At 38.7% G+C, this 23,615-nt stretch overlaps 1 protein-coding gene and 1 pseudogene across 2 annotated transcripts; both read left to right on the top strand.

The window, feature by feature from the left end:
• The first annotated feature begins 662 nt into the window (after window positions 1-662).
• On the top strand, window positions 663-3,394 carry LOC143630923 (endo-1,3;1,4-beta-D-glucanase-like). The gene is made up of 8 exons (XM_077099807.1): window positions 663-721; window positions 1,133-1,338; window positions 1,556-1,577; window positions 2,240-2,357; window positions 2,458-2,548; window positions 2,639-2,728; window positions 2,997-3,094; window positions 3,217-3,394. Exons 1-8 carry the CDS (start codon window positions 663-665, stop codon window positions 3,352-3,354), a joined length of 822 nt encoding a protein of 273 aa, XP_076955922.1. The 3' UTR covers window positions 3,355-3,394.
• Window positions 3,395-6,624: 3,230 nt separating this feature from the next.
• Window positions 6,625-23,586, top strand: LOC143630958 (endo-1,3;1,4-beta-D-glucanase-like; annotated as a pseudogene). Its single transcript, XR_013153266.1, has 7 exons — window positions 6,625-6,782; window positions 22,329-22,350; window positions 22,455-22,576; window positions 22,678-22,770; window positions 22,867-22,956; window positions 23,060-23,157; window positions 23,313-23,586. The product of XR_013153266.1 is annotated as an endo-1,3;1,4-beta-D-glucanase-like (transcript).
• The last annotated feature ends 29 nt before the right edge of the window (window positions 23,587-23,615 follow it).

Below are 23,615 nucleotides of genomic sequence, written 5' to 3'. Positions count from 1 at the left end.
TATTAAGTACCCATTACTATATGTTTTGTATCATACGAATCATAAAAACCATTGTACCTGTTAAGTACCATTACTACATGATTAGATTTTTTTTAAATAACTAAAACTATAATAATATAATATGTATTATACCCTAACTACCAAACCCTATTTCTTTTACACTCGTAACCAGTTGTCTCTTAAGATACCCAGATTGAACCCTCTTCTGATTCGAGTTCAGTTATACACATCTGGCTAACTTTAATTACTAATTTGTTTGTTAGGAGATATAAACAACGCTTATTGTTTCTTATCATGCATACCTAGTATTAACAGGTTTGTGCTTGTGTTTGTGAGCCAGTACACGATAATTTTTCGCGTCAAATACAAGTATACATGTTTCGTGTCTGTGTATACACGATATGTCAGCCCTAACACAAGCTATTAATTTACCTTATCCAGTTATCCAATAGGTTAGCAGAATATTATTAACGGGCCGGTCTGCACTTAGGCTGAGGGGTGTGGAGCGCGACAGGGGGCGCGTGAGCCCATCCGCTCGCGCCCCGGGGCGCGAGCACCACACCACCGAGGCGCGAGAGGGGCGCGAGAGGGGCGCGAGCGCGGAAAAAGAGGCAGGCGCAAGAGGAGTAGCGGGAGAAAATGGGCGTAAAGTTGGCCTGGGAATGCGTGAAGATGGATCTGTGTCACCATTGATGCAGGTTGGAGTTAATAAAACGGTATTGTACATATGTATGGTAGCCATTTTCTTCATTAATGCAGGAATCCAAAGCACCAGAAAGATAATAATTTTAATTAATTAATTTATATATTCCATACCATAAATAAATAAATAAAAAAAGAATGATTAGATGGGTGAATAAAAGAAGAGTAATTAATAATACATTTATATATTCCATACCATAAAATTTTTTTTTATGAGTTGTTTTAATAATACATTTATAAAAAAATAAAAAAAAAACCGCTCGCGCCCCTCCACACCAGGGCCAGGGGCGCGAGCACCACAACCAACACCCATCTTATCAAGTTTCTCTCTCAGCCACACGTCATGATATTATTGGCTGGAGCCCCCACTCGCGCCCCCCACACCCCTCAGCCTTATGTATATGATTTGAACCACATATTATTCATTAAGGTACCAAAGTGTAACAAAACTTTCTAGTACTTGGCCTAAAATCTCTGCTGGGTTGACCAAAACAAAAACTCCTGAAACATGTCTGGCCCTCAGTGCTGTGAAAACCCTCCGGCAGCCTCCTCCGGCGGAAATTGCATCCCTTAATTCATATGTCTCCGGCAACCCTGATTCCAAAACCGCCGTGCTTCTTGTTACTGATGTTTTTGGTAATCAATTTATTACACTTTTTTTTTAATTATTTATTTTTTTAATTTACCTGATGATTAGATTATTATGATTCTCATCTGGGTTGATTGTATTTGATGGTAACTTGTGTGGATGAAATAGATTGGGTTTTAATTTGTAAAAAAAACTTATCTTTTTTAAAAGTCAACGATTAGATTAATTTTATTTATTTATTTATTTTTATTTTTTTTTGTTTAGGTTATGGAGCTCTGAAACTGAGGTTTGATATTGATTTATATGTAAACAGTTTAAAAATAGTTGTAGCTGGATACTTGCTTGGGGTGGGCATGAAACCGAAAAAACCGATCCGAAACCAGAAAAACAGCAAAAACCAAACTGAAAACAAAAATGGACAGTTTGGTTTTGGTTTTTATGAAAAAGACCAGACCGAACCGAACCTAATTTCTAGATTTTTATTTTTTTGTTTTTTTTATTTATTATTTTATTTTAAGTAATTTATAAGAACTTACTAATTATGTAACTTAAACACTTTAGCCCAAATGCATAGTAATCAACTAGCTTTTCATTAACAAAAATGATTTGGCCCAATTCATTACTTTAGAATTTGGACCATATTTTTATTTCTGTGTCAAAATTTTCAAGCTCAAACCGAAAAACCAAAAAACCGAAACCATACGGTTTACAAAAATTCGAAAACCAAAGTTTCAGTTTTTGGTTTGGGTTTAGCCCAAAGCGAACCCAAACCGAGCTGTGCACACCCAATACTTGCAACAACTAAAATAATAAAAATATAAAATCAAATAAATCTGTTGTACTACTGTACAAGGAAGCCTGCATATGTACTTTCAGAAGTCAAAGTTTGTTTCTAATTCTGGAATGTGCATTTAAATAATGAATATGGTGTTTAATGTAACTTTGCAGGAAACTTGCAGACAAGATTGCATCTGCTGGATATTATGTCGTTGCTCCTGATTTCTTTCATGGCGACCCGTTGACCCCGGGAGCTAACATAGCAGATTGGCTGCAAAACCATGCACCTGTTAGTTTTTTCTAATTCAAATCTTGTTATCGGTTAAATTCCATTAATACTGCTTGAATATTTATACAGAAACTTGCATACCATTTGCACTTTTTTATAGGAGCCAGCAGTTGAATTTGCTAAACCAGTTATAAAGACTCTTAAAGATAAGGGTGTAACTAAAATTGGTGCCGCAGGTTTTTGTTGGGGCGGTAAGACTTTAAATTGGTTGGCATGTAGTGTTATTAATTGAATAATAGTTGGCTGACACAATTGAATGATTTTTTATTTTTTTTGAATAGCTAAGGTGGTGGTAGAGCTAGCAAAGGAAGCTGAAATACAAGTTGCTGCACTCTTGCATCCTTCATTTGTCACTTTAGATGATGTCAAGGGTATGTTTTATTCCACGACATTAATCATAATCTCTCGGTTCTTGAAAGTAGCCCGTGTTTGACTTTTTGAAGAATAACGCTAGCATTTGTTAACAAGATGGCTCGATGTGTTTTAGGTTATGTTTCGAAGCATTTTGTTAATCAATTTGTGTAGTTTCTATTATTGTCGGCTTTCCTTTTTTTTTTGGCTTTTATTTTTGTTTAACCGTTTTTTGGATTATTAATTTATGAGATTTATTGATTTTTTTTAATGATGTGATGATTTTAGGGGTTAAGATTCCTATAGGGATACTAGGTGCCGAGATCGACCAACGATCTCCACCAGAACTCGTCAAAGAATTCGAGGCTGCGCTAGTTACAAATAAGGTAATATTTTTAGCCAATGCAGAATAATAATTTTGATTATTTAGTATAACATAATCATTTTAAAAAAGGTACATCCGATGAGCCGAATACTGGCTTACATGGTATGTTTTACGCGTATGCAGGTTAATAACTTTGTAAAAATATATCCTGGTGTGGCACATGGTTGGACCGTTAGATATAAAGACGATGTTGAAGCAGAAGTGAAATGTGCAGAAGAGGCCCATCAAGATCTTGTGGATTGGTTCGGGAAGTGCTTTTAAACAAATGATTCAGTCTGTAAAACTTTAATTATATGTAATAAAGGAGAGATGCAGATGTCTGAGAAGATCTTTAATAACTAAATAAAGTTTGTTTGAAGATATTAAGGTCTACTTTTGACCTCTTTGCAATTTTTTTTTTCGAATGACATTTTTATTTTCGTCACCCTTGAAATGTGCCGGTTCCAAATTATCACCGGACCGAACTGTTAAACCAACCGTTAAACCGTTAAATGGGCTGTTTCGTTTTAAAATCAGCCGATTTACTTCAGTTTAAACAGTTTGAACGGTTTTAAACAGTTTTGAATCCTGTAGTTTATGGCCACCTTTATCATCAAATATTCAATATACTATCAACACGACTTCACAATCAAATAAGTCCGTCCGACATAAAAATAAAGTCAAATTTCCAATAACATCCAAAGCAAAGAGCATATCTAGCCTATTATAATAGCAGTACAGCTGATCAAACGAAATTATCTTGAACCGCTTCACTATTATATGTAAGATCCGGACGATCGTGAAGAAGCAATGTTTCCATGTACGGATGCACAAGAAAATAATAAGAATAGCAGGTCGACCCATAACATCCAAGGCTATTGATCCGCTCAGAGAGCCGCTCGTAAACAACAAGTTTTACACCCTCATCGTCTGTAATATCAATAATAGCATCGTCTCTTCTGAACCCCAGTACCATCACGTCACCAGGCGTGTTAACATTAAACGTGTATAGTTGTGTAAACAGACTGGTACCGGTACCACCCTCCATCATCCACACATTGTACACCGATCTATACAGCTCTTCAACATGTGTTAAAAGAACAAGGGACTCCCTTAGCTTAGACATGTGAAGGCTATCATATTGAAACCTGGCTAACCTAATATTCGGGACGCTTACCTCCCAAATTCTTCACTTGTTGTATCAAAAGAAACAATCAACCAACAACATTCGTCATCCTCGGACGTCTCATCGATCATGTAATCAATAGCAAGCCAATAAACAAGCCCATCTATAACTATGGAGTAAGTGGTATCAGATGAAACGTCAAATAGAATCGATTTACGAGGGAGTTTATTACTTTCGCTTAGACATCTCCATTCCCTCGTCCTCATCGTAAACAAGTCAACTTGTAACTCTCTATCATCTGATTCTGTAGCCATTGCATTGTAACAAATCTTGACAATCTTGGGATCATTGGTCACACGACAAACCCCAAAACCTAAAACCGTGTGATAAGCTTTGTGCCTGGTGGGGCCGGGTTTAGGCACATCAATCTGAAACGCTCCTCTAATGCACGGGTTCCAGATTACCGCAGTGCACCGTACAACTTTAGTCTTAGTTGCAATAATAAAAAAGTAAAAACACACCAACCCATGGGAGAAGCCAATAACTGTGAAACCATGGCGATCAATTGAAGAGTGCCGAGGGTGGGAATCAAAGGAAGCTCGGTTGAGTGGGAACGAGTCATCATCAAGAATTGAGATGAATGCTGGTTTGCAACGAGTTTTAGCGTAGCATGCAGCCTTATAACTAATAAGCACATGGTGTTGAGTCTCTGACTGCTGGCGGGTAAAGGTTTCAACGAAATCAGAGCTGTCGATGCAAGACTTCCAGGTCTTCGAGACGGACTGGAACTTGATGAGTGATTTAACAGGAAGCAGTTGCAAGATTATGTATTGGATTTCAAGTGGTAAATAGTCTGACATGATGATGCTATTGCTGGCTAAAACCCTTGTGATCGTGAATTCTGGATTTTGATTACAATCGATTGTTTAAATAAACCTACTTTGATTTACCTCTCACGTGATGGGCCTAGGACGGTCTGCATGGGCCGGTTTGCGTGTCCAGAACAACACGCTTCTAAATCCCCTAACCAAGCCTATATATATCTAACCCTAACTTGATGTACAACCAACACATTACCATAATAATCATATTACAATAGAAAACTAAACTAACTTGACCAACATGCCAACTTAGGTCCTTCCATATTTACCAACTTGTGAACGCGGTCCGGAATTACCAACACAATAAACCTACTTATAAAGTTATAAACCAACTAAACTTATTGGAATAAATCAGGAGAAAACTAACTTAAAAACCTCTAGAATTTATAAAAATACGACAACTAGGTCGCTACACTTACGCAAGATTAGTCTAAGTATCACCCCCTAATCTTGTAATACCGAGAATATGTCTCAGCTTGATACTCTTGAGTGGTGGCAAAGTTTTCATGAGGAAGTCGTCCTGTTCAAACTTGCTCTTGATTTGATAAACCGGTTTCCAAACCGACTCAACCGTAGGTTCGTATATGTATAACTCTAAGTCCACTTGTTGATCAAGCCAGTTTATGGGCTTTCGTTTACTAAACTATTAAAGTTCCATGTTCCGGTTTGGAATCGATTCAAGTTCAAATATTTATAACCGGTTCCTAACCATCGGTTTCTAAACGGTTTTTACTATATTGGTTATTAACCGGTTTCAGTTCGAATAACCGGTTATGATTTGTACCTCTAATATATATATGATGTATGTTTAATTATTGTCATATAAATGAAATACTTGTTTTGCACTCTATTTCTCTGACTTTCACATTAATCATCATTAAGTTTGATTCGGATACAATTTCAAAGTTGAATTAAAAAAGCGAAAGTTGGATTTAACAATCCCACCGTTTTGAGGTTGGCCGATAATAATCACACTTCAGAAAATTGCTGCCACTGGTCCCACCTTTCATGCTATTTGTTTTCATTGGACCCCGACTTAACTCCGTTAAGTTTTTTCCATATTTCAAAGCGATGTTTTAAGGCTTTTGATCGGAAGGAGGATACGAGTCGATTGATGTAAAACTTATCTCGAAACAGTTTGTAAAAATATATCCTGGTGTGGCACATGGTTGGACCGCTAGATATAAAGACGACAATGAAGCATAAGTTAAATGCGCAGAAGAGGCTCGTCAAGATCTTGTGGATTGGTTTGGCGTGTTTTAATTATGCAATAAAGGAGTGATGCAAATGTTTGAGAAGATCTTCAAGATCTTGTGGTCTAATGTCTTCGGACGACATTTTATTTCATTTTTGTCAACCATGATGTAACCTGCGAGTTAATTCCTAGATCATGATATGAAAATCTAAAACGTGTATGATAATTTTGAAGCACATGGAAATCTTTATGGCAGCAATGTGCAATAAATGTTCTAACCCACCCCTAGCTTCCATACACTCTATATATTATTATGGTTTACCAGAACACTTATTCCAGAACCTGTTAAGTGTACCTACAATGTCTGGACCCAAGTGCTGCAGAAATCCTCCAGTAATCCAAAGAGGCGAGGAATCCTGTGAAGTTGTGCAAATTGCATCACTCAATTCCTACGTTTCCGGCAAGCTTGATTCGAAAATTGCCATGATTCTTGTGTCTGATGTTTTTGGTAATCGAATTATTTGGTTCACGTTATTAAATATTCTTGTTCATGTTCGTTGTTATCTTAATGTGATCATGTTTGTTCGTTCATATTTTAACAGAACATAAATGAACAAAGAAAATGAATGTATTCTTGTTCGTTCGATTCATTAATCCACTAGCCAAGACTAAAGGTGTAAACTAACCGAGTCTAGCCAGGGCTCGACTAGGCTCGAGCTCGACTCGTTTTGACTTACAAGAGCTCGAGCTCATCTCGTTTCGAGTTCTTGAGTCGTTTTTTCAAGCTCGAGCTCGGCTTGTTTATTATTTATTAATTAATTAATTAATTTATATAGAATTTTAATTATTTTTATATATGTTGAGAAAAACCTTAACAAACCTAATCTCGGCTTGAGCTCATGTACAATATCTTGAACAACCGAAAGCTCGACTATAGTGTGTAATTAATAAATACAACTATAGAAGTCCAAAATAGTTAAAACTTAAAAATACAATAGCCTCGTTAAGGCTTGATGAGCCTAAGCTATCTACCCATACAAGGCTCGAGCTCGGGCTCGATAAATAAATGAGCATTATATGAAGCTCAGGCTCGGCTCGAGCTTAATAATGCTCAGCTTGCTTCGAGCTTTTTATCGATCAGATCTCGAGCAGCTTGGCTCGTTTACACCCTTAATTTTGTTGTTAACTTCATTGAAACACTTATTGTAGGTCCCAACGCGGTGGATCTAACAATAATCTTGGATCAACCGAGCTTAGTGCTAGCGGAAATCACACTAAGCCACCTAAGCGGTCTCGGATCTTGAGAGGTTATTTTCGGTTGGTTAGAGAGAAAGAGAGAAAGCCGAGAGAGAATGAGAGTTTGGCAAAAAGGTTTCTTTTGATTAGAATGAACCACACACTCTCATGGCATGCTTTCTATATATATAGGGAAGCATGCATGAGAAGTAAGTCACATCAAATGCCTAATGGGCTTTACAACATTATTTCCCTTGGGCCTATACATTTAAAACTAACAACTAAAGCCCAAAACATAATAAAAACAATACAAAAGACTAATACAACAAAATGGGACTAACAATCTCCCTCTAGTCTTTAGTATTGGAACCCGTCGGTGTCGTAATCCAGCCAGCCGTCCTCGGGTAGTGGAAGTTCAACAACTCTTTTAACAAACTTGTTGAAGGCTTCAACTATCCGGTCTGTGTTCTGACGACCGATATTCTCGACGGTTCCCAGGAGAGAGTTGTAGAGCTTCTTGATATCTTCAATATGCAGCCCCATTAGCTTGTGCTCATCAAATACGCGAATCTCAGGCAGATCTTTGCAGCGTATGACGGCCTCCTTGGTCGTGTTGTCGAATTCCCAGCCAATGAAGTCTCGGAGGATGTTAGGAATAAAGGGTTCTCCATGGTAGATGATATGACAGTTCTTTGGTGCCCTGTATCTCCACATTGTTCGCGGCTCTCCTGTGGCTGGGTCTATCTCCCTTGGGTTCTTGTACTTCCGACCCTTATTCGGCTCAAAATCTTTGTAGTCGACTTTCGAGTGACGATGAAGATAATCCGGGATCCAACTCTCCAACGTACTCCCAACCGCACCATGGTCTAGAGCCTTTCGAAGATAATTAATGTCAAGCTCTGGTAACGACTTGAGCTCACAGTGGTTGAGATAGATCAGGTCACCACTATATCGTCTGATAGCCCAACACGCGTTCTCCTTATTATATTTCGCATAGACAATCAATGAATCGTCGTGGTAAGGGTAGATGAGCTCACGTGCGCATGCACGACTTGACACAATATGATTCTTCCTCTTCTTCTTTGGTGGTTCCTGTGTCAAGTCGGCAGTTTGATTGGAGACGGGATTGGCAGCAGGAGTCTCTGAAGCTTGAACTTGAGCAGGAGGAGTGTCTGGATTAGGTGAGTAGTTGATGTAGTCATCTTCAACCCCTTCCTCTGTATTCTGTTCAATAAGTTGCTCCAAGTTCTTTCCCACTTTAATAAAGTCATCCATAACACCTGCAAAGTCATCAGGAAATAAATCTTTATACATATCAGCAATTTGTGTGTCGTGTTGCCTGAATTTGCCGGCCGAGTCGCGATCAGCAGGGTCTTGAACTTCATATTGAGCGTGTGGAGATGATTGAGTGTTAACTCCACCTCCCACTGAACCGGCCCCTCCATCTCCTCCATTCTCACCATCATCATCACCATCGTCATCCTCATCATAGCTATCATGAACGTCATCATCGTCATCATCATCTTCTTCATCATCATCCTCATTCTCATCTTCGTCATCACCATCATTACTACCACCAACACCGCTAGACTGGCCGCCCTGTTGTACCAAACGACCAACAGTCGCCTCACCTTCAGACACTCCCACCCTAACTCCTCATAAGGCCACACTCGGACCTACGGTAGGCTGCAAACCACCAGCCTGAGAAGTCTCTCCCGACCTTCTCCAACTCCTCATAAGGCCACACTCGGACCTACGGTAGGCTGCAAACCACCAGCCTGAGAAGTCTCTCCCGACCTTCTCCAACTCTTGAAAACCTTATCAAGTCGATCCTCCAGACCATGAAAGTCATCCTCATGAATACCCATAAGGTCTGCGGCCACTTGATACTTGCTTACCAGATCTTTATTCTTTTTCAGCTGAAGCTCATTGAGATGATCATGTTCCTTGATCTTCTCTTGAACAACCTCCATTTCGGCTCTGAGTGTATCGAGGGAAGCGGATGATGCGAGCTGATTCTCTAAGTTTGTGACTTTGGAGTTTGTAGCTTCATTCTCAACATCCCATCTTCGAGTGGCATCTTCAATCTTTTTGTTGACACTAGTCCTGAAAGCACTTGCAGATGGCAGGTTTCTTTCAAGGGTGGCCAATCTGTCTCCAAGTCTTGAATTATCTGCTCTCAGGTTTGCGTTTTCCAAAGCTTCTCGGTTCATTAGTACTTGAAGATTCTGGATTCGGGTGTGGAAGGTGTTCGTCAACAATCTTCCTTCTGCTCTTCCAACACCCTTATCCTGTCCCTCAGAGCCTCCTTCTCTTTCTCATCCTCAACCGCCTTCTGTTTCATGTCTTTGATGAATCTGTGAAGCACAATTTCTCGTTCCGCCTTTTTAGCGTTGGATTCCTCCAGTGCGACGATCCTATCGAGGATAGGATCGGCGTAAAGTGGAGGTGTTGAAGACTTTCCTCGGGAAATGGGTTTGGGTGAGATAATGGCGGATGGTGGTGTGATGGACATTACGGGTGGTGAGGTTGTTTGCAAAGGCAGGGTAATGGGTTGAGTAAGGATTGGTGAAGTTGTAGTGCTGGGTGGCGTTGATTGTGAGACAGGTGGTGTTATGGTTTGGGTTGGGGAAGTTATAACGGTCTGGCTCCATAAGCTTGTTGTTTGGATTGGTGAGCTGAAGACGGATGATGCGAATATGGAGGAAGTTGTTGGTTCGGTGATTGGTTGAGTGAGTGGTGTTGTGATTTGGGAAGGTTCGGGTTCGGTTTGGGTTGGTTGTGTTACTGGAGTTGTGGGTTGGTCTTGAGGTGGTGAGGGTGGTATTTGGGGTAGGAAGGTAGATATTGGTTGGTCTGTTGGAGTGGTTTTGGGTGAGGATTCAGGTGAGTCGTGGAGTAAGGTTTTGGTTTTCTTGGATTTGGATTTTTTTCTGGTCTTTGGCTTCTTGTAGGTAGGGATTTGGATTGTTGTTACATCTAAGGCTTTGAGGGCTTGGGCTAGGGTTTCTTTGGTGATTTTGGGTTGGTCAGATGGGAGTCCCCAAGTTTCCTCAGACACTTCAAGGGCAGTTGGTCTTCCTCTTCCTCCTCTAGCTCAATAATCTTGCCCTTCTCAGCCTCCTTCCTCTTTAAATCATGCTTGGCCTTTATGCGGTCCTCAAGAGGCTCATTAGACGAATCTTGTTCTACCTCGACCTCTGGCTCAACATCCTCTTCACTTTCAACAAACACCTCATCCCCAGCAGGCTCTGTTTCCTCAAACAAGCCGAACTTAGGACCCGGCCTTGGTCCTTCATACTGATGTCCCCTTCCTTTGGTGCTAAGAAACACACCATAGATTAACGTCTTGATTTCATTCACATGATATGGCTCGGGAAGAGATTTCTTGTCTTTAGCCTTCTTTGACCTCGGCCTTGGAACATCTGGGATCAAATCATCCAGGAGCATCTGTACGAATCTCGGGTACATAAGCCATGTGGCTCCACTCCTGATGTTCCCCAACATGCACAGGAATATTCTTCGAGAGTAATTGAACTTCTCTCGAGTCGTTAACATGATCCTGAACCAGTCCACACTCATGCTATCAAATCCTCCACGAATATCCGCAAAGCAATAAGTGACTATGTGGAATAGAAATCTCCAGTATGGTGGGAGATGTTTCTTCTCAAGGCTCTTCCACTCTGTATCATATCCCATACTCGCCACAAAGTCTTCCAACTTCTTCCTGTCTCCTTTCTCATATTTGTAATCTGGCTCGTCAGCAATTTTTAACACCCGTCTAATATCTGCTTCAGTGATGGTTAACTTTTTTCTTGCAACCTTTGTTGTGAACGATAGGGAATCATCAGCAATCTTGGCAAATGCCCAGAAATCCAAGACCCACTTGTAGTAAATGGCTGGATCAGCAGATATAGCATGTGCAAGGGGTGACTTGCTTAAGTCCCTTGACCATAGATGTGAACGCTTTGTCTTTTTTAGACTTTGGAAGCTCAAGAGCACAAAATTGATTATGTCCCTGAAATTAATACCACAAGATCATGAGAATCATCATTAGATAAAAGCAAAACAAGATAAGTTGTATACATATGCCTTAAATATTTATCTATTACTTAATTTAATTAATTTGTTATAGTTAATTAATTATTTACATTTTAGACTTAATAAGTTAATAGGTTAATTTTAGTTTATTTATAGGTTCCTGATTCCAATATGTACAAAGTTCAAGTCCAAAACAGTCTGTGAATCCAAACAGTTCAATAGTTCCATATAGTCCAATGGGTATTAGTCTGAAAACCCAAAAAAGTTGCTAAGTAAGACTTTTTCGCATGGTCTCATTTCGCTTCGCATGAACCCAAGCGAAGCGAAACAGGTTTGTTTCGCTTCGCATGATCCCAAGCGAAGCGAAGCAGAGACTTTATTTCGCTTCGCATGAATCCAAGCGAAGCGAAACGGAAACTTCATTTCGCTTCGCATGAACCCAAGCGAAACAGATTTGTTTCACTCGCATGATCCCAAGCGAAGCGAAGTAGTGACTTCATTTCGCTTCGCATGAACCCAAGCGAAGCGAAAAAGCCTTTTCATGCGAAAAAGTTTCACTTCGTCCCTTTTGATCTTCTGTACATTTCGCGTGTGTTGCCTAGACCCGAATTGGGTTTCTGGAAAGTTTGAGCCTGAAACTCTTTGGTTTACTTGGTCAATTGAACCTCAGAACCCATGAACAAACCCTATAACTACAAACTGTACAAAATCAAATCTAAAACTAACAAATAATGATGATAAACATAAATTTAAGGTCCTAAGAACATATTATGACCATGAGAACACCAAAAATCATGAGATCTGTCTTAGATCTAGCCGACGGTTCATAAGAACCGCCGTCTTGATCCAAGAGAACCCAGAAACACAGATGAAAGGATGAATTTAGATGTTTATGATGTTATACCGAAGGAGCATGATCTGGATTCAAAGGCATATTTGATAATGAGGATCGGATCGTTTGAAGAATTTGAAAAGTTAAAGGTTTGAAGGTTTGAAGAAGAGAGAGAAGAGAGAGAGTGAAAAGTAAAAGTGTTGGGTGAATAGTGAAAGATATTTTAGATTTCCCTCTTATACAGGGTCAGCCTATCTCGCGATAAGGTCAAAACATCGCGAGTATTCACCGAAAATACACTCTCAGTCTTACAAAGATTTTGCATTTTCAAACCCGAAAAACATTTACTCACCGAATCCAAACACGTTTTTAATTTTATAGTTTTTTTTTCGGTCCGTTACTGTTAATCTTTGCACTAACGATCTTTTAAACATAAGCATAAAAATAAAAATAAAAATAAAATACAATAAAATAATAATAAAGATAAAAATAAATAAAAATAAAATTAAAAATTTAAAAATTAAGACTTAAAATATTTAAATGTACACGTACTTAAAAATTTTATAAAACAAAAACAAAAACAAAATAAACAAAAACTTTAGATGAAGATAATATTAAATTAATTTACATAGTTCTTTTCTTTATTTAATCTACAAAGAACGACCTTGACATGGAATCATATTGATTTGCAAAGCCCTAGATCACGTCTCCATTTTGAAGTTATTGTGACACAAATTCATCATTGACTGTAGATATTGTCCACCTTTTTAACTTGACAAGTGTTTTGATGTCAAAGTGATACATTTGAAGTTCAATTAGGCACGGTGCTTATGTGGTCCCCACTTAATCAGACATGTTACTGATTTCATCATATCTCGGGTTTACTTTGTGTTAACATATCACCTCAACTTGACTTAAACCTTTCTTAGTTAATCACAGTATTCTTATTAACACACTAGACACTTATCTTTGTACATACAACTCTTTGTACACTTGACTCGATCTAGAAAGATTAAAATAAAGCAGAAGTTCAGGCCATAACAATCAGGTCGGATAATACCATATTATCGTGCAAAGAAAGTCCAAGGCTTGAACAAAAGAAAGAAAATAAAACAAAGCAGAAGACTCAGGGCCTTAACAATCAGATCTTGTATGACTACAAACGTAGAAAGTCCAAGGCTTGAGTCGAAAATAAATGAAGAAATAATGCAGAAGTTAAAATTCCTAGGACTGACTCTTTTTCTTTTCTTTTTCTTTTTCTTGCTTTTCTTGACGTTTTACTTTACTCAATGAAAATTAAAATTGACATTGACTTTCATAAGACCACTGTGATCAGGTAAAGAGAGGCTTGGGTATGACATGTGTAATTACATTTCTTCCTTCATTGATATGACTTTTATAGATCATGCAACCGCTTCTTAAACGTGTAGCCACTAGCAACGGCAGTAGTTTAACTTTATATCTCCCGACACGTACTTGTTTGTCAAGCCTATCTACACATCAATGAATGACTTTGTAGCCTTTTGTTCTATTCTTTTGACTTGCTAGGATCAATACATACCAATGTACTATCACTTTCCATATGGTTGATCAAGTTCTTAATTGAAAATTTTAAATATCCGACTCCCTCTACGAAGGAGCTCCCTCTTAACGGGACAATACTTTTAGAGTTTTCTTAATATTTTCTTAAATAGGAGTAAAGATGAAATTAATATTATATAAAATTAAAATCTTTTTGTTAAGTCAAGTGACTAGATTTTTGTTTTACTAAAAGTAAATTTAAAATCTTTTTGGTGAGTTAAGGTTAACTCATTTTCTCGCTCTAAAATTGTGACATATTTGAAAAATATTTACTATTTTAAAACCTAAAAGATAAAATTTTACTCAAAGGAGATCATGCCCAATGACTCAACGAGAAACAAAAATCGGGCACGACTAAAAGCTTTAGTAAAGAGATCTGCAAAGTTATAGTCAGTATGGACCCTTTTTATGTCGACAAACTTACGATTATAACAATCACGAATAAAGTGTATTCAGATGTCAATGTGCTTAGTCTTTGAGTGCTGGACCGGATTTTTAACAATTGCAACGGCCGCCTCATTATCACATTTGATCGTGGATCCATAGAAATTCAAACCGTAGTCCAGCAGCTGATGCTGGATGCATATCACTTGAGAGCAGCAGCTGGATGCGGCGATGTACTCGTCTTCTGTTGTGGAAGTGGACACGGTGACTTGTTTCTTGCACTGCCATGAGATCAACAGATATCCTAGGAATTGACATCCATCATATGTTGACTTTCTGTCCAAGTTACATCCCCCATAATTACTGTCGGTGTAAGCATGAAGTTCCAAGGGTGACTCCTTTGGATACCAAAGACCCAAACGTGGTCTACCCTTCAAGTATCTGAAAATATGCTTGACAGCCGTCATGTGGGATTCTCTCGGGTCAGACTGATATCTGGCACACTGACAAACAGGGAACATAATGTCCGGTCTGCTTGCAGTGAGATACATCAGGGAACCAATCATTGATCTGTAAAGGTGTTGATCGACTGGTTTTCCCGATGGATCAGGAGCGAGAACAGGTCGCGTAGCGATTGGAGTCATGAAAGATGTTGAGTCCTTGAAACCAAATTTCTGAACAATGTCGTGAACGTAAATTTTTTGGTGAATCAAAGTCCCATCCTTCTTTTGCTCAACTTGTAAGCCCAGGAAGAAAGTCATCTCCCCTAAGGAACTCATTTCAAATCGCTGTTGCATAACCTCAGAGAACTCCTTGCACAGATTCTCATTCGTGGACCCGAAAATGATGTCATCAACATAAACTTGCACTAGAATCAGATCACCATTGACCTTCTTGACAAAGAGAGTTTGATCAACGATTCCTCTCCTGTATCCATTCTTCACTAAATGATCGGCTAGTGTGGCATACCATGCACGAGGTGCTTGGTGAAGACCATAAGGTGCTTTATCAAGGTGGTAAACGTGATCAGGATGATTTGGATCTTCAAAACCTGGAGGTTGACTGACGTAGATCTCTTCTTTTACTTTCCCGTACAAGAAAGCAGTCTTCACATCCATTTGATACACTTTGAAGTTCATGTACGAGGCGTATGCTAGAAAGATGTGAATTGCTTCTAGTCTGGCTACCGGTGCATAGACTTCATCGTAATCAAGACCTTCACGTTGCCAAAAACCTTGCACAACAAGCCGGGCTTTATTTCTAATGATCACCCCCTTGTCATCTTTCTTATTTCGGAACACCCACTTCGTTCCAATTGGTTTCTTATTTTCTGGCTTTTTCACTAGCCTCCAGACATTCAGCTTCTTGAACTGTAACAGCTCTTCTTGCATGGCTTCAACCCAGGAATTCTCCTTCAGTGTAATTTTGTAGTCCTTGGGTTCCACATGTGAAATAAAACAAGCAAAAAGACATCTTTTAATGTTACCGGAAGTACTGCGTGTCTGAATGCCAGCGGACGGATCTCCAATGATGTTCTCAGTCGGATGTCGATGATGAATTGGTAGCTGTGGAATCTGGTAGACATGCTCGACTGGTGTGGCCTCAAGCTAGATAGTCAGGCTCTCTATGGGATGAGAAACAGTGGTCGTATGGACGGAAGCACTTGGTTGAGGATCAAATTCACCTTCTTGTTGTTCAACCAAGTATTCTGGAGCAATGGGACCTTCCCATAGGTTGTCATAGAATGGGACAACTACTGCTGGAACAGATGTTGTGTTGGTGTTATCAGAAGCATCATTCGAACATGGTTCAACCTGCACATTTGATGCATTGACCTCCATTGTAGGTCCTTGATTGTCTTGTTCTGAGGGAGGTGTGGGGACAGATTCCACCACACTTGGTTCTACAGGAGGTGGCTCTGCTTGATCGACTTGAACATTTTGATTGTTGTCGGCTGACACATATGAATCAGAATCTGAATCAGTCATGTCTTCAACAACTGGCATTTCAGTGGTGTCGGCAAAGGGATGCTCATCATTAACCGGGGCTGGTTGATTCGCCACGGGTTGTACATTAAGTATGGGTGCAGCAGCTATATCAACATGTCCAAAATCTCTCAATATAGCATGCATCAGGATAGACTGATCATCAGCAGGTTGAACCGGTGGAGAAACAACAAGGGAAACCATTGGTACAGCGGGAGTCATGTACATTCCACGAATTTGCTTGAACAAACTTTCATAATCAAACATCCAGTCAAGACCATTGTGTGCATCAGTAGGGTTCAATTCTTGCTAATCAATGTTGAATGACTCCAAGATTACTCTAGTTTTCTTGTTATAGACCCGATAAGCACATTTGTCGGCAGCATAACCAACAAAATAGCACTCATCCGCCTTTTCAACAAACTTGGAGGTTGTTCCGGCATTTGTTTGGAGTATGGTATAGGGACATTCAAACGTTCTGAAGAAATTTACCCTTGGCACATAGAGTCTTGTTCAGCATTTTGTTCAGAAGCACACGATTCTGGGTAAAACAAGCAGTGTTGATGGCTTCACCCCAGAAAATCAATGGTAGTTTGGAATATGAGAGCATTGTTCTAGCGGCTTCAACCAACGTACGGTTCCTTCTTTCAGCCACCCCATTTTTTTCGGGAGTGTAAGGTGCGCTGAGTTGATGAACAATTCCCTTGTTGTGACAGAATTCATTCACCACCTTGTTGCAGAACTCTGTGCCGTTGTCACTTTTGATACACTTCACCTTCTTGTTAGTTTGATTCTCAACCAACACGATAAACCTGAGCAGAAATTGTGATGTCTCGTCCTTGTGCCCTAACAGAAATTTCCAACTGAAACGCGAAAAGTCATCAGTAATAACCAGACAATAGGCTTTTTGACCTATTGCCATTGGTTGAATTGGACCGAAAAGATCCATGTGCAACAACTGAAGAGTGGAATTTACAGAATTGACAGTTTTGGGTCTATGTGGGAGTTTGTGCTATTTGCATTTAGAGCAAGATAAACATTTTTCAGCACAGTGAAAAGATTTTACTGGTAAACCCCTCACATGGTCACTTTTAACCAGCTTATTCAAGTTCTTAAAGTTTACGTGACCCAAACGTCGATGCCATAAGGATGAATCGTTCTCTGAGGCCTTGGACATCAAACAAGAAGCGGAACGCATGGAATAATTGCTTCTCATGTCCAGAATGTATGCATCGTTGTGCCTTGGAGTACGCAACATGATCCACTCTTCAGGGACCTTAAAACCTGGTTTTAGAATGAGACATTCATTTTCTGTAAATAGGGTTGAGAATTTCTTATCACAGATATGAGACACGCTGAGCAGGTTGTGGTTGAGTTGTTCCACCAGATTGACCTCATCGAATGTCAAAGTACCATTCGAGACCTTCCCTTGTTTGGTTATTTCTCCTCCAATGTCGCCGGCAAAAGAAACGTGTCCACCATCGAATGATTTGATGTCGAACAACAAGGACTCGTCTCCTGTCATGTGTCGGGTGCAGCCACTGTCCAAGTACCAAATACTGTTGACAGGTCGTCCTGGCTGACCCTACACACACGAACAACCAGTTAGTGGAGGGTTTCCCGAGATGTACTTGTCTCGGGAAAATTAAACACAAAATCACCAAGTTTAATTTTATGATTTCTGAAAATGTAATCTTTTGGTGAGTCAGAATCTAAAGAGCAATCCCACGAGGAACTTGAATTATGATTTTCTCGATTTTGAAATGGTTTTCTTGATTGCCTTCGTTTTGGTTTAGGCTTAACAACAAAATCTTCTTGATTAGCCTTTGAGAAAACCTTTGAAGGGTTCTTGGGCTTTTCAGCTTCAGATCCCTTAGCTAACCTCTTCCTTTCTCTTTGGGTTAGCCAGAAAGGTTTCTTGGGTTTTTCAGTTCTTTTGGGTCTTAAATCTGTCTCACTGGCTGAAGTGTAAGTTTGGTTAGGCATTTTCTTATTTTGAGCAGGAAACTTAGAAAATGTCTGACCAAACTTACTGTTTAGATCTCTTTGTTGCTTATGCCAGTTTTTGCAATGTCTTGCAAGATGAGACGGATTTCCACAAACAAAACAACGTTTTCTTTGGTTGCATTTACATATATCTTGGTCACCGAGATATGTGTGATAGGGTGATGTAGTTGGGTTAACATTTCATAACTTGTATCTGTCTTATAATGATGAACATTTGAAAATTTTGAAGCAAAATAGTTTGAATGTCTAGGTTTCTGTTGAGAATAATAATAGTCACTATCAATCTGATCATAATATTGAGCATTATTGTTTAAATTTGTATATTGGGAAAATGAGGTTTTCTTCGGTGGCACGTATTTACAGGAAGTGCTTGGTTTTTCATTTTCAAATCTGGATTTCTCTTTTACTAAGTTCTCAACATTATGATCAGTTTATGAGCAACTCTGACTAGTCTGTTCATTAACCTTGACTTCAATGGTTTCATCAAAAACAGTTTCACATTCAGAATCAGAAGAAGAAAATTCACTTTCATTACAAATATTTGTACAACAGTCATCACCAGATGTTTCACAAAACACAGCTTTTGATCCTGACATTAAGCTTCCTAACATTGATTCACACACTTTATTACAGACAGGATTGTTAATCGTTTTTGTTAGACCCACAAAAGATTCAAAACGGGGTTCTAATTCTCCTTTTGGTTTACAACCCTGGTTAACTTTCCCACAATCACCACTTACATCACCTGCTACACAAGACACGTTGATGTTAGACTTATCAGATGATGGATTTTGAGCTTTTGATGGAGAGACAGCAGGAACAAATTTCACTGGTTTTGGTAGTTTACCAATACCATAAGCCATCTCTTCATCAGGAGAAGTATTATAGCTAAAATGGGGTAGGCAAGTGTAATTATCATTCATTAGTGGAGGCACCGCTGAATAATCATAACCTAGCCCCGATTTAACTTTAGTACTTCTCTGAACTCCAATAAGATCATCTAATTGTTCAGATGATGCTTCAAATCTTTCAACTTGTTTTTCTTTTTCTCGTTTATCAGAAATATCAAGTTTCAACTTTTCAATCTCATCTTTTAAATTATTAATTATGTTCTTATAATAGATGACATTGTGCTCCTTTTGAAAGATTTTAAGTTTAAGATTTGCAACATCACCATGATGAGTTTTAATATTTTCAACATAGATCATGTCAGCAAGACATAATCAGCATTTAGTTGACAAAGTTTTGCATTTTTTTCAAAACTTCGTCCTGAAGATATCTATAATATGTAACTTTATTCAAGCAAGCTTGAGAGCAAATATTTTTATTTACCTCATCAGAGGGTGACGCATTAGAACTTGCAGCAGTAGACGAATAAGCTTCATTGTTTGTTGTGAACCAGCCATGTTGAGAGGATTCTGCAGCTCTTGGAATTGATCATCCCAATCCATACCAGTTTGGACCTTCGTTTGGGAGACAAGGGCCCTTGTGTTTGACCTTGAATTGCCCTTGTGTGGATGATTGCCAATTCTTGGAGCTGGGCTGTTTGGCTTCTGTACCTCATGCTTCTTTCCAGCAGTTTTACTGTTTTCTTCCTCAGTCACCTCAATCACACGAATATCATTGGCTGCTTTGTTGGATTCGTGCATTCTCGTGAGAAGTGACCCATTTCACCACAGTTGTAACACCTCAGCTTTGACTTATCGAAACCGATCCTCTTCCGGTCTGAATCCTTGAAGCTGTCTTTCCCGTACATCTTCATGAAGTTTGTTGCTCTTTGCACAGCCATTGCCATTTGGTACTTGATATCCATCTTGTCAAGATCCTTTTGGTTGATATCTCTCATGTCCCCGATCTCAAATTGTGGTGGCAATAGATTTCCTTGCAACAAATCTTCATGGCTCGATAGAAAAGCATGAACTATCGAGATATTTGAATCGTTTAGCAATGGAAGAGCTTCACAGTAACTTAAATTTTGCTTGGTTGAGGTTTTGAAGATGAGGAAATCCCTTGAGCTTTTAATGCTTGGGCAACCGCGCTGTCGACTGCCTTTTGAAATGAACTTGTACTGGAAGAATCTGATTGATTGCTGGTTGAGATGAAAGCAGTTGGTTGTGAAGGCACACTTGGGGAGTACTTAGGAGTGGTCACAGGATACACATTCTGTTGAGTCTTGCTTATGAAGGCAGTTGGCATTGACGATGCAGTACTCACCCCAGCTTGATTCAGAGAACTCAGATGATTATTCATTCTCATTTGTTCATCCATTTCAAATGATTTAATAGTAGAAATCAAATCACTGTTTGTCATGGCATTTAGATTTGTAGTTCTCTTGATTGTGATTGTGTTTGTACTCCAACTGTAGGGCAACGAATTCATCAACTTGTGATTGACCTCAGAGTTGGTTATGTTGACACTGGCAGCTCTGACTCTAACCATCAGCTTTTCAAATCTCTTTACCAAATCCAACACAGCTTCACCTTGTCGATGGTTGAACATATTGAACTCTTCCTTCAATAGGTCCTTCTTGTTTTCCCTAATTTCAGCATTGCCCTTAATCTTCTCAACAAGTGCTTCCCACAAACCCTTGGCACTTGTGTGTTCACGAAGAGTCTCAGTGATCTCATTTGAAAGACAGACGGTTAAAATGAGATAGGCTTTCTTGTCTTGTGCTAATAAGTCTCTGTCTGCTTGATCATAGTTGTCAATAGTCTTAAGTTGTTCGCCAGCATCAGTGCGAGTCACAGGAATATGAGGACCTTGTTCAAAACATCTCATTAGGTCAGTTTCAGTCAATGAGATGTAGTTCATGAACCTCCATTTGAAGTCGCAAAGTTGTTATCTAAGGTCATAAACTTAGGAGGCTTCTGAGGGGTTCCCACTTGGTTTTCCAACAGCAAATAACCCTTTAACAACTCAGAATCAGTGCTCGTCATGGTCTTGGCAGTCTCAAACGCTTAATAAACCTTAAATAAAACTTAAATTTTAAGACAGTCAACTTTTTCGCGCGAAACAGCTTTCAAGCGAAGCGAAAAAGTTAAGCAAGCGAAGCGAAAAATTAGGCAAGCGAAGAGAAAATGTGAACAGTAACCCGAAGCGAAAAAGTTCCAAGCGAAGCAAAAAACCAAGCGAAGCGAAAAAGTAGGCGATGCGAAACCCCAAGCGATGCGAAAAACTATGCGAAGCGAAAAAGTTCAGTTTTCTAGAAGAAATCTTTCTTGGGATCTGTTCCACCTAACTTGTCAGTACTAGGTCAAAGGTTGGTACACTGATTTTGATGCCATGAGAAGCGAAATTCTTAACTTGTTAAATTTAACACTTTTCAACAACCCGTAACACCAAAATTTATCACTTTTAAGCCTAAGACTTTTTAGATTTAGAACTTGAACACTTGTTATCTTCACCAAGAACACTTTCTAAGACATTTTATGAACTTGAAGCCGAATCTTTTTGTAGTTTTCTTGTTTTTGTGATTTTTCTTGTCAAGAACACTTGTTTTCTTCTTTTCAAGATCAAAACCCAAGGTTGTGATCCAAAACCCTCAACTAGTGAGCCGAAGCTCTGATACCAATTGTAGGTCCCAAAGCGGGTGGATCTAACAATAATCTTGGATCAACCGAGCTTAGTGCTAGCGGAAACACACTAAGCCACCTAAGCGGTCTCGGATCTTGAGAGGTTATTTTCGGTTGGTTAGAGAGAAAGAGAGAAAGTCGAGAGAGAATGAGAGTTTGGCAAAAAGGTTTCTTTTGATTAACAATGAACCACACACTCTCATGGCATGCTTCCTATATATATATAGGGAAGCATGCATGAGAAGTAAGTCATATCAAATGCCCAATGGGCTTTACAACATTATTTCCCTTGAGCCTATACATTCAAAACTAACAACTAAAGCCCAAAACATAATAAACACAATACAAAAGACTAATATAACAAAATGGGACCAACACTTATGTTAATAATTTTTTTTTCTTTCTTTCTGGTGCAGGTTATGAAGCTCCAAAACTGAGGTATTCATGTAGCAAGAACATCTTAAATCTTAGCTCAATTAATTTTGATCAATCATCTAAAACTAGACATGATGTTAATCTGTTTGTTTAATTTAACTTTGCAGGAAACTTGCAGACAAAGTTGCATCTGCTGGATATTATGCAGTTGTTCCTGATTTCTTCAATGGAGACCCTGTGACTGATGTATCTCAGATAGATAGTTGGTTAATAAACCATCCACCGGTTAGTTATATTTTTAATCCACGTCTTGTTATTATCAACTAAATTTCTTTATTCTTTATTATTATTATTATTATTATTATTATTATTATTATTATTTGTCTGTAGGAGCAAGCAGTTGTTGATTTGCTAGACCACTTATACAGGCTCTTAAAGATAAGGGTGTAACCAAAATTGGGGCTGCAGGTTTTTGTTGGGGAGGTAATACTTAAAATTGGTTGGTCTATAATGTTATTACTACTTGAATAATAATTGGCTGACTTTTGAATTCATTGTTTTTTTTATATATTTTAATAGCTAAGGTGGTTGTAGAGCTGACAAAGGATGCAGAAGTACAAGTTGCTGCCCTCCTGCATCCTTCATATGTCAATTTAGATGACATCAAAGGTATATTTCAAGGAAGTTAATTAGTTGAATTAATGTGGGATTTCTTTGTGTTGTTTATTCTGAGAATTATTGATCTTTTGTGTGATTTATATGATGGTTTTAGGGGTTAAGGTCCCTATTGCGATACTAAGTGCCGAGTTGGACGAAGTAAATCCACCTGAACTCATAAAAGAATACGAAGCTGCACTAGTTGCAAATGAGGTAATATATCAAGTCAATGTCAAATTATCAAATATAAAAAAAAATTAACTTGGAAGTGTGTGATAATTATATGAGCACATCCAAACACTATTTTTCTACATTGTCACATTGTATAACATTAAGTGTACATTTCCCTTACATTGTGTGTTATGCAGCTTGACCACTTTGTGAAATTATATCCTGGTGTCAACCATGGTTGGACCACTAGATATAATGATGATGATCCAGCGGAAGTGAAAAGCGCAAAAGAGGCTCAACAGGATCTTGTGGATTGGTTTAAGAAGTTTCTCTAGATGAATCTGTAAAACCTTAATCATGCAATAAAAGAGAGATGAAGATCTTTGAGAAGATACTTAATGATAACTAAATAAATTGTGTTTGAAGATATTAATGTCTAATAAAATGTGTTACATGATTCATAAATATTATCCGGAAAATTACCAATCACATACACATTA

Source organism: Bidens hawaiensis, unplaced genomic scaffold (genome assembly GCF_021521415.1).
Source record: "Bidens hawaiensis isolate Kalapana, Puna unplaced genomic scaffold, B.hawaiensis_p1.1 tig00005851_1, whole genome shotgun sequence".
NCBI classification, from domain to species: domain Eukaryota; kingdom Viridiplantae; phylum Streptophyta; class Magnoliopsida; order Asterales; family Asteraceae; genus Bidens; species Bidens hawaiensis.
Note: the sequence above shows the minus strand (reverse complement) of the source record. Positions and strands in the feature narration are given on the sequence as shown.

What these genes read in the sequence shown, in the direction of transcription:
- LOC143630923 (XM_077099807.1), top strand. Translation starts at nt 663, where the DNA reads ATGCGTGAAGATGGATCTGTGTCACCATTGATGCAGGTTGGAGTTAAT. An exon ending in TCTTGTTACTGATGTTTTTG is followed by an intron (nt 1,339 to 1,555) that starts GTAATCAATTTA and finishes TTTTTTGTTTAG; the next exon opens with GTTATGGAGCTCTGAAACTG. An exon ending in GGCTGCAAAACCATGCACCT is followed by an intron (nt 2,358 to 2,457) that starts GTTAGTTTTTTC and finishes ACTTTTTTATAG; the next exon opens with GAGCCAGCAGTTGAATTTGC.